The 11,279-nt window shown below is 37.3% G+C and overlaps 1 protein-coding gene across 3 annotated transcripts in view; it reads right to left on the bottom strand.

The window, feature by feature from the left end:
- Nucleotides 1-11,279, bottom strand: part of DMTF1 (cyclin D binding myb like transcription factor 1) — a 48,721-nt gene that overhangs the window by 20,535 nt on the left and 16,907 nt on the right. For 2 of the 3 annotated variants that reach the window (XM_026862282.1, XM_026862298.1), the window contains exons 3-7: nt 5,258-5,264; nt 4,795-4,911; nt 4,185-4,304; nt 2,548-2,642; nt 1,682-1,796 (exon numbers count right to left, since the gene is read on the bottom strand). In XM_026862282.1, coding sequence (XP_026718083.1) covers nt 1,682-1,796; nt 2,548-2,642; nt 4,185-4,304; nt 4,795-4,903 — 439 coding nt within the window. In that variant the 5' untranslated portion in view covers nt 4,904-4,911; nt 5,258-5,264. The remainder of the gene's footprint in view (nt 1-1,681; nt 1,797-2,547; nt 2,643-4,184; nt 4,305-4,794; nt 4,912-5,257; nt 5,265-11,279) is intronic. The other variant, XM_026862290.1, reaches the window with a different exon arrangement.

The following is an 11,279-nucleotide window of genomic DNA, read 5'->3' as shown; positions in this document are numbered from 1 at the left end:
TGACAGCTGAAATTTCCATGCACTCAAATGATTCCAGAAGTTGGGACTTAAAACGTGACTCATAATATTACTTGAGCAATTGGCAACAATGTGGAGATCTCTTATGTGCCTTATCACTTCCCAACATGTGAGTACTGCTACCTACTCTGAGTGCTTTTCGTAGAGGTAAATGTTCTACCTAGTCTATTTTGACGAGTTGGTCCGTAGTTCTCTTTTTTTTTTTTTTGCATTGGGAAAAATGCCCAGTGGTCACAGTCAAGACAAAAACTCATGGCAAGTGTTTTATTTCCCAAATAAAAGTGTCAAGTCATTAGAAACAAACATCTCTGTCAATGCTGTTAGTAACTACAATGCCAGTTAAGCTTTAAATGCAAAACCAATCAACTTTATTCAGAGAGAAAATTTCAAATCTGAAGTCTATCAATAAAACATTGAAGCATATATAGATGTCTTTTTTCCCCTCATGCTCATACCATACTTAATACTGCTTATCACTTAAGATTATGCTGGTGACCCAGTTTATATACTGGTGTGTGCTGGCTACCTGCCCATCTCTGCTCAGAAAAATCAGGGTACTTCCTTCTCACACTGCTAATTATCAGAGCTGAGAGGCAGAACACACCAAAGAGATTGTTTACTCAAATCCAATTAGAGTGAAAAGTACAGGCATTATTACTAACTCCATTGGAACTGATGAGAGAAAACTCTTCCCTTGTGCCTGATGGCTTCAATCTCTTCTTCTAGAGCTACAGAGACAGAACAGTAATCTACTATTGTAGTTGGGATTCCCACCTCTGTCCAAGCATCTGAACTAACTTAAAGGGACAGTTACTCTTTATATGGAATAATCTTTAATACCCAACTATTTTAGGAAAGGAAGCATATTTTACATTTCACATTTTTGCATATTCAGTACCAAGATTATGACAAACTACCCATGGGTCTTCAAAGAAAGCATTATCAATGGGAGACTGCTATAAAATGATGAGCTCTGGCAACACATGTCGAACACAGAGCTACTGTGAAAGACGGGGGGAAAGGGGGGGAGCAGCTCTAAAGTTCAGCAACTTACTTGACTGCCCAAATACATTTTGAAAGCAAAGAATGCCAATGGGGTGACAGTTTTAGAAGCAGAGTGATTATTTCAGTAGATTCCTGGTCTGCATGATCCCTCTACTTCTGAAGCACCTCCACTCCAGAAACTGTTTAATATGAATCACAACAGAGTAGCCAGACGAGTAAAACCTACTTGGAGGAAGATGGATTAACTTGAGCACAGATTAATTTTTTTTTCTTAGTATACCCCCCCTCTGACTGCAGCTTCCCATCTCTAGCCAGGTAGAACTGCAAACAGAGCAAACACAACTGTCTGCCCCACCTGTGCCGACACACATTATCTACAGCTGTTCTCTACCACGGCCACTAGAATCACTGCCACCACTGCAAGCATGGCCCCTCTTCCTCTCCAAATGTTTCTGGAATTCCAACTTTCTTCTTGCAGTCAAAGTGTAAGAGGGATGGTGAAATCTTAATGCATTAGATGTCTTAGCATTTTTAGAATCAGTCTTCTCAATGACCTTCACTAAGACAGAGATTACTTTATGTAACCTGCAAAATGTTGAGACATTTGGAACAGCTTATCCTTTTACAGCATGGGAGAATTGCATTTGAAATATCCTACCTTTATTTGTTAGAGAATCCTTATCCTCTTTGGTTGTGAACCAGGCTTGACTAACAGCTGACACTTCTTCATTGCCCATTGGGGAGATTTCATCCAGCTGTTCATTCTGAAGAATCTTGAAAAGACCAATACGAAATCACCCAGTCAGATCTTCAGTTCTTTCTATCACCTTGCAATTAACATGGAGGCATAACTTGAAGGAAAATGAAACCAGTACACCTAGTTACCTTGCTGACTGCTCAGAAAGTGCCACTTTTAAGATAATGGCATTAAAAGTACAGTAGTTTTTAAAACACCTGAGTAAGATTTAGCATCTTAACATATAGATGTTGTGAGAATTAATTAAGTAACTTTCTTCATCCTGTTTAACAGACAGTGAATAGGAAGAGTCTCACTGGCTTTGGTGGAAAGAGGACTATGTCCAGCATCTCCAATCTAGAACTTTTAAACATGGTATTCTACAACGGGGACTGTATGTAACTGTTAGGACTGGTGACAAGACAAAGAAAATTTAGGCCTGTTACAAAGCTTAATTTATAATCAAAGAATGACAGAAATAACAGATAAACTTGTCTTCTATGCAGATCATCACAGAGCAAGTAATTATCAGTGAAGGGTTACATCTATTACTGTTTACTGTATTGCTCGTTGGGCAGTAAGTTACACTATAAATACCCTCTTTAATACATAAAATGATTCATCTGCACTTTTATAGAACAACATTTTACAAACAAGATCCATGCTCAAATACATTAAAGACCAAAAGCAATCTTATTAATAAACCCTTTCTGCTGTTTGTTTCCCATTTAATTTCAATTTAAATAAAAATGTACATCAAATAGATCAATTTTGAAGTTTTACTCTACCTGAATCTGAGTAACAGTTCCTTCGTTAATCTCATCTTCAGCTACCTCAGTGGTAGCAGTCATGGTCACCTCAAAGCTCTGATCATTTTCTGAAACTTCAGAATGGGTAAGTTAGTTGTATACCTTACTCCTGTAACATTTTTAATGCATGCTTCGGGTTTTAGAAATTGCTACCCTTGCACTGAAAATTGAAAGAGGTCTTATTGAGTATTTATTTCTTGATACAGTAAAATCACCAAAATGATTATTAACTGTTCCTCTTCAAGAAATTTGAGTTTTGAAACCTTCAGATTTACACTTGACTACAACTAAGACATAATGTGAAATATATAAATAAAAGGTGTTTGATCTGATGCAAACATTTGGTGTTGTATTAATGCTTTCTTTCCAGTCCTATCTTCAGTATCTTCCAGTTACTAAAGGATAACCTTCAAATCTTTCGGCTCCATTCTTTTTCCCATTTTCCTTTAACTTCCACATGATAATGCCTTTACTTCTAAGGAGTTTCTACTTAGTTCCACCAAATAAACAGCCACTCTAGGTATTGTAAATTGGTATTTTAACTTGCTAGAGCTTGCTTTGCCTCCCTTTGGGAGATTATAATAGAATCACAGAACACCAGGTTGGAAGGGACCTCAAGAATCATCTGGTCCAATCTTTCTTGGCAAAAGCACGGTCTAGACAAGATGGCCCAGCACCCTGTCCAGCTGAATCTTTAAAGTGTCCAATGTTGAGGAATCCATCACTTCCCTGGGGCAATTATTCCAGTGGCTGATTGTTCTCATCATGAAATATTTTCCTTTTGTATCCAATCGGAACATCCCCAGGAGCAACTTGTACCCATTTTGCCTTGTCTTTTCCATGTGACTTGTAAAAAGGGAGTTGTCATCTTCTTTGTAGCCACCCTTTAAATAAGGTCTCCCCTAAGCCTTCTCTTCCCAAAGCTGAAGAAACCCAATTCCCTCAGCCCTTCTTCACATGACAGGCTTCCCAGTCCTCTGATCATCTTTGTGTCCCTCCTCTGGACCCTCTACAGCCTGTGCACATCTTTTGTGTATAGCTGGGACCAAAACTGAACACAGTATTCCAGGTGTGGCCTGACAAGGGCTGAGTAGGGTGGGATAATGACTTATCATGACTTATAATGACTATGGTGATGCCCTTTTTGAGGATTATATTGAACTATCTAATATTCAATAAACTTCCTTAAGATTAATTCAGTACTCAGCCTACCTTTTGTACAACTATCTACCTTAGAAAGACCATAAATCTCAATATTGCAAAATTGAAATACAGAAATACTAACTATACTGTTCGATCGTTTAAAAAAAACCTACTCGCTCTTTGCTTGAAAACAGCATCTGGTTTGTTGTTCATTCACTTATCCTTCAACTTATTCAATGCACCTGTGCCTGCAGGTCTCTAACTGTAAAGCAGTTTATTCTGCCAGTACTGTATAGATAACAATTGCTGCAAAACCATCCAAGGCTGAGAGGTAAAGATGATAGACCTAAGTATATTAATAAAATTTGAAAATAAAACATGCAAAGTATTCTAATGTGATCCAAAGAGTCCACTTTTAACCTTTACCAACAGAAACATTTGCTGTAAGAGTACATAAACTTAAAAGAACTTACTTGGAACTGCAACAACAGAAATGCACGGAGTGGAATCATCAAGGCTTTGATCATCCTCTGATAAGCAAAGCCTCTTGTGTGGAGGTTCAGTGCTGTCTTCAGAGTCTACTTCATCAGCTTCTAACAACAAAAACACACACAAGTTACTTTCTGTTCATAAAGTGGACCAAAACAAAAGGTAGAAGCAAATGTGATGTTGGTTCAGTGCTTTACTATTGCCCAGGTAGCTGATCCAAGTTACAAGCAACAACAGCTCACATGCTTCCTTCAACACACATTTTCTCTTGAGTTTTTGTTTGCAAATTCCATCCACAGCCCATCACACACAAACCAGTCCCTTAAGTGTACAGAAATTTGGGTACATGCTTGGTTCTAAGAGCCCATTTCCACTGAATTAAATCAGAACAACTATATCCTTGTTCGGACACATACAGATATAATTTTGTGATTTCCACCTAATTTGACACTTTATTCTTCTTTAAACTGAAACAGAACAAATTTCAGAACAGTAAGCTGAATCCAAGTAGCTCACAGAATTTGGGGGCAGGGAAGTATGATGGTTAAATCAATGAAAAAAGAAGAAAAAATACTATGCAATACAATTCTATACCATTTTGAGGGCAATGAAGTATAAGGTTCCCTTCAGTGTCCTGAGTCAAAGTCACAGAGTTCACGGTTTCTACTGTCACTGTTTCAGACTCTTCTTCAACTGTGCTCATACTCAAACCTGAAAGAACAACACAGAGGTTACTTTTATGCAGTCAGACTGCCGTGTTGAACATAATGCTGATTCCTTTACCTCAACCAACCAACATAAACTCCCTCAGAGAATAACAAACGTCTGTTTGTTCTTTCATATGAAAAGTTCCATGGTTTAAGAAATTCACCTGCCTTTACTTTTCCTGCATACTTATATGTCACACAAGGTAACACAGGATAGCTTCAAAGCTACTTTTCTAGTTAAAAATAGTACCTAAACTCCCTATTCAGGAGCATTTGCAATCTACTACTATTTTAGACACAAACCTAGGCTATTACTTTTTCAGCATTTCTAAATTCTCCACATCTGACACTTTCTGTCTCAATAATATTTGTTTCACTGCTCATTTAATAATTTTATTATTATATAACCTAAAGCTAGTCAGAACTGAAAAATATTTTTGTAGTGTCACACTACTCATGGCTGCACTATTTATAGATTGCTAAGTTGCAAAGTTTTATTCCTTCCATATATAAAACTAATGTGAAGCTAGTATTTTTTCTTTAGCATTGAAACAACATGAGCAACAGAAAAACTGGGTTCAACCAATCACTAATGTAAAAAAAATTAAACCAGGATAAGTATTATACATGGAAGTCAGTGAACCTGGGCAATACAAAGTGCTTCTGATAATCTTGTTTCCACTATAAAAGTGCTACGAAGAAACCCAAAGCTTATATGAATTTCGATGTAAACTAGCACTATTACTAATTTTGAAACAAAAACAAAATCCCACAAAAAAGTTCTAATCCACCAAATACAAAGAAATATAACCTTTTCTGCTGTAGAAGCTAAATGAAATCACATCTAAAATACCCAGAAGTTTTGCAATGATTTCAAGAGTTTTGAGCACCCAGGTTTGGTGACTGTCTTTGGCAGAGATCTGTAAAAAGAACGCATCATATATCTCTCCTTGGAGTACTCAGTCATTTAGTGTATCTTCTCATATATCAACAACAGAAAAAAAAATACTTGTAATTTTAATTTTGAAACCAAAATACTATTATCAACAATTTTAACTTACATTGTTAAAAGATCATTGACTATAGCTTTAAAAAAGAAAAAAAATATCACAATTATATTACAAAGCTTCCATGTACCAGGCAGGGATACCCATATACCCATACATAAGTGGAATTTACAACCTGGATTTTAAATCCCCTGTATAATGTTAATAAAATTTAAAATCAGAAAACATGTTCTTTGGTATTGAAGATTCTCAAGAGCAGTGTTTTCTTGGAAGGATAAAAATACTGCCAGTCTTTCAATAAAATTACTTATCACCTCTCAAGCTTGATGAAGATTTGGCACATCTTTAAGCACATGTAGTGACTGATTCCTACTATGAAGTGATATTACCCATCTGAACGTGTCAAAAAATTCAGATACTGCTGACATTTTAAATCAGAGGGTTCTCAAATTTACTTTCATATCTACCATCAGCAACAGCTCCTTGCCACATGCAAGTGTGGGAGGCAATCACTTGCTCGGGATTCATCTGCTTCTGAGTTTTACAGCCTCTGCCCTATCCTTTACTAGGAGTGATGTTTGCTGCACGGCTATAGTACCAATTTTAAAGAGCCAAAAGAGGCATCCTTAACTCTAAAACATGAAGAAAGAAATCCAAAGTGTTATAGCTAAATTAGCAGACTGTAACTTCTTCAATTCAGGTTTGAGTTATTCGTTTGACTTTTCCGGAGTGAACAAACTGGGTAACTCTGGTGGGCCAAAAGAAACAGATTTTCTTTTTCATGTTCGTATGTCCTTTCTGAGTAACTTTTACTATATGAAATGCTGTAGCAAAAATTCCAAAAGTTACCTGAAACACCATGGAGGATTCTTCTTTAATTATATCTGAACAGATAGCGATAACATTTATTTTTCTACAGTCAGCTGAATGTACCTATTTTTCTTCTCATCACTATAAAGGCTTGAAAGACATGAAATTAATTTTTATAAAACACATTATGTCAATCCCATACTTCACCTAAAGCTGACCTAGAAGCAGTGAAAACTAAAGCACCATCCACAGCATAAGACCATTCCTTCTTTTGACTGAAAGAATACTGGAAATGGAATACAGTAACAGCAAAGCCGGGCCATTCCTTCATCAGTTACTCAGGATTTGCTGAGACTCAAGAACTACATTTATAGGATTAGGCTCCCAAATCAAAAGCACAGAGTAATTAGGTTTGTCCGTTTGCGTTTTCGCCCTCAGTGGTTTGCCACGTTAGAGGAGAAAAGGATAGAGCATGTAAGGGGTCCATGTATCCAAACCTTGCATTTCCATCAAAGCTGGGGAAGAAGATACACCCCGATCAATAGCTGCTACCTGTCACTTCCATACAAACAGAGCTGTAACAGGACTCTCAATAGGCAACAGCTGGGGCACATCTAACAGCGGCACCGATTCTCCCGATCAAGTTAGATGTCTGCACTTGTCTGCCTGAGCTCCCTGGTACTCCTTACAAAGCACCGAGAACTGCGCATGGCACATTATTCAAGGAAGTGCTGTTTCCCAAGAAGCGCTCCTCCATGTATTTCCTGGAACTGAGTGAGGTTATAGAACTTTTTGCCAATCTCCCTGGAATGGTTTATCCCAACAGTAAGTGCAAGCTCTCCAGAAGAAAAAAGAAAAAAGTTCTGTGTCAAATACTTGAGATTTAGAATATCTCAGGTTTTCTGAGTAAAGGTAATAACCATAACCAAGCCTTGATAAAAAACTTAGGGAGAGCCAAATCCTTGATTTGACTGGAAATATTCTCACCAACTTTCATGGATATGGCCTTGGACCTCAACTGAAAACTGACTGCAAAGAACATGAGCCGTCAAGTTGAAGTCAATGCGTATTTTGGACATTATTTCTTATTTATTAGACTCACAAACACAATAAAATTGAAGGAAACAAACTTGCTCTTTCAAGATACATTTACACCAGGACAGGAGTGCTAACCCATGAAGACATGAATTAGTGACAGAAAGGTGAGAAAAAAAGACCTCGAGTAACTGTGGTGGTTTTTCTGTGTGAATAGGAAACAACCTCCAGGTCTTATAAAAATCACTGCTTTACACGTAAATAACGACAGAGCTACCAGGTATGCTTAAGACACATCAAATAGGGCATATGATGGAACCATTTGGAGTTTACGGAGAGCTCAGTGAAGAAAGCCCAGTGCTGCTGCAGGAGACAACGCCCTCTGATGCGAGTTTCTCTGATACTGGCTGCAGGGACACTCTACTTGCCCGATGTCCTTGATTTATCACGGGATGACAGCTGAAGCCATGCTAAACAATGCCGAACCACCGCAGAGGTCTTTTAGGATGTGCCACACGTATTCTGTTTATTACAGATACCTGCACATCCACTACACGTCTGCTCTTGAAAAGTTAAATACAAAGTTAATTACAGCCAATGTTTCCTAGTTAGGGAGAATCATGACATGAGTACTCTCATCACCTCCAGAATATCACCTTCTTTTCATAACTTCACTAAGTATGCTTTAGAAAATGCATTACCTTCTATTGGAAACAAAAAGCTTGCTTTAATTTTAAATGCATGACCCAAGACTTTTCTTTAATCCTTGATTCAAACACATTCTTCATAGAGATACCAATCTACCACTAATATTTTATGTTCTGAAGGAGGGTGTTAGCTTGTGGGGGAAGGGAACACTGCTGGATGCACAGACACTAACAGTGTGGATGCATATTATGAAATGAAGATAGCATAATCTTAAATTTCTAAGATAGCAGCTTAGAAATCTTTATATTTTAATAAGCACTTTTTGGCTTTTTAGATTTTTGGGTGTGTTTACCAAATCAATAATTTTTAAGAGTTTTAAACAGGTTTCAACATGCAGCTGAACAGATAGGAAAATACTTTGCCTACAAGAATCATTTAATAAAAAATTCCAATATAAATTTTCCACTAAAGCCACGTAATACAATAGTTCTTATTTATTTGGGAAACATGCAGCAGATTTAGGCAGAAAAAACCCACAAAACTGATTTTATAATAAGTTACAAAGAAAATGAACATTTTTATACAAAATTCCTGTAATTCTAAATAACCATCAGGCAGATGGGCTCAATTACTCTATGGCATGTAAAACTTAAGCACTTCTAAGAAACAGCATTTTTACCCTGCAGACAGAATTCTGTCATTATGCTTAGTTACTAACTGAATGTTATGGCTAGTTTTCTGTGGACTGTTGTAAACATTTTAAAATTTCGACATGAAATTGTATTAAAGGCCATGTTTTCTGCACTGGGCAAAAAGTAAAAGTGTATTTCACTAAGTTCTGTAAGAGGCAGAAATGGAAGGGAGCAAAAATTAAGGGAGGCTTCCGGCTATTGAGTCATTTAACTAGAACAATCACATGCGATGCACTGGGATTTTAAGACATTCATTCAAGAATAACACAAAGGAAACCAAGTAATTACAGGACTTCATAAACCTCCTATTTAAGGAAGCCTGAATATTGAGTGTATTCCATACCAAGTCAGTATTTCCAATACATAATCAGGAGTTTTTGCTATTCAACTAGTGCCAAGTCTCTTAATGCTATTATTCAACAAAAAACCCTTTCCTCCACACCAGTGTTCTGCTCTAATTTAAAATTCTACCACACAGAAATTGTCTTTAACAGCTACAACAGGCGTAAGAGGGGATCAAACAAGACAGATTATCAAACAGAAGGATCCAAAGACCTGAGTTCAAGGCATGCAAAGATTTATTAAACTATATCAGCATGAGTGCTTTAGGAACAGTTACATTCTACTCATCAGTGGTATTTAGAGAAGTGGGCCATCACAGAAATGAAATATATGGGGAGACACAATGGGACAAACTGTTCTCATTTGCATCGATCCAAATTTGGCAGAACTCCATGAGTTCTAGCCTATCCATTGATATTTTAATAAAAAGCACTGAGCATGCTTTAAATGTCATGGGGTGGGAAGAAATAAAAAAAAAAAGCAAGCTAAGTCCTATCTCTTTCAAAAGAAAAAACACAAAAAGTTGTAATGTTTTCTTTCTCAGTAACAGAGATGTGATGCTCTTGGGCACACAGTTATGACTATGGATAAAAATCTTGGTAAGACTGATATGCACTAATATTCTTTCATGTAAATCCAGTTTCATTCTGAGCATTCCATTAACAGCTTCACCTTTAAAATAACAGGTATAAACTTAGCATTCAATAAAACACAAAAAGTTGATTGTTATCCTAACTGTACAAGGTATAAGACTGATAAACAAAGCCACAGCTCTGTTGCTTTCTGATTGACAGACACTATTAATGCTCATAAATAAGGGGCTATTAGAAAATGTAAAATACAGTACAGACACATGGAGGTCTTAGACTGTCTCTTTTATATCCACCTTTTATAATTTTGAGTGGTTAATCCAAAAATCAGTATTTTCAGGCATTCTATTTCAGGTGTTTTAATTAACATTCAATCTTTTGGGTAAGTCATAAAACATCATCGAGAGTTTCAGTAGGTGTCTGGAAAACAAGCATGAAATTGTTGCCATTATTATGTTCATGTGGATTAATAGGAATGAGGATTTGAACAAGATGTGCCCACCTCATCGCAAAGCCTACAACGCGATTTTGCAATGGGATTTTAACTATGCTGTCAAGAAGCCAACTTACATCTATGGCCAGAGCAGCGCTGGCAAGCAAAAAGCATTTTCTAGATTACTTCAACACATAACTTACAATGGCCAGGTGGGGCTGAACAATGGTAACTCTGTGAATAAATATAAATACTGTGTCAGCTAAAGAGGTAGATAGTAGAAGTGTAGTATTATGCTTTGCTGTGCCCAAGTTCATGATGACCATCAACAGAAACCTCAGAAAGGAAAAAAAAGGGGAAAAAAAAGAAAAAAGGCTCGTCCAACCGGAATCCTTTATTTTGGCAAAACATAACTCTAGTGCAGGAAAGCTGATACCGCTTTTAGATGAAATCCCTGATCTTGGCTGAGTTACACATTTCAGACTCCACTTAAAAATAAAGCCCCAAGCAACCTCAAATCACTACTCTCGCTGGGGAAAAAAAAAAATAAAAAAAAATTATGAAACAAAACAGATAAAAGCCACAAGCTTAGGATACCTCAACCGCAGACCCAGCGAAGGGAAATCGGGACCTTTAAACGCGTTCGTGCAGGTGGCCTTTTATTACAAACACCAAGGTAAGGCGACGGGAGTTTAAAACAGAAAGAGCAAACAAAAACCCAACCCAACCCGCACACCACCCTCCCCTTCCCGTGCCCTCCCAAGGGAGTCGAGGTTTGGCAATTTCCAAGTTTTCCCCTATTTTGCCGCACCCCC

The sequence above is a fragment of the Athene cunicularia genome (genome assembly GCF_003259725.1).
Source record: "Athene cunicularia isolate RWA chromosome 1 unlocalized genomic scaffold, athCun1 chr1_part2, whole genome shotgun sequence".
Classification (NCBI taxonomy): Eukaryota; Metazoa; Chordata; class Aves; order Strigiformes; family Strigidae; genus Athene; species Athene cunicularia.
Note: the sequence above shows the minus strand (reverse complement) of the source record. Positions and strands in the feature narration are given on the sequence as shown.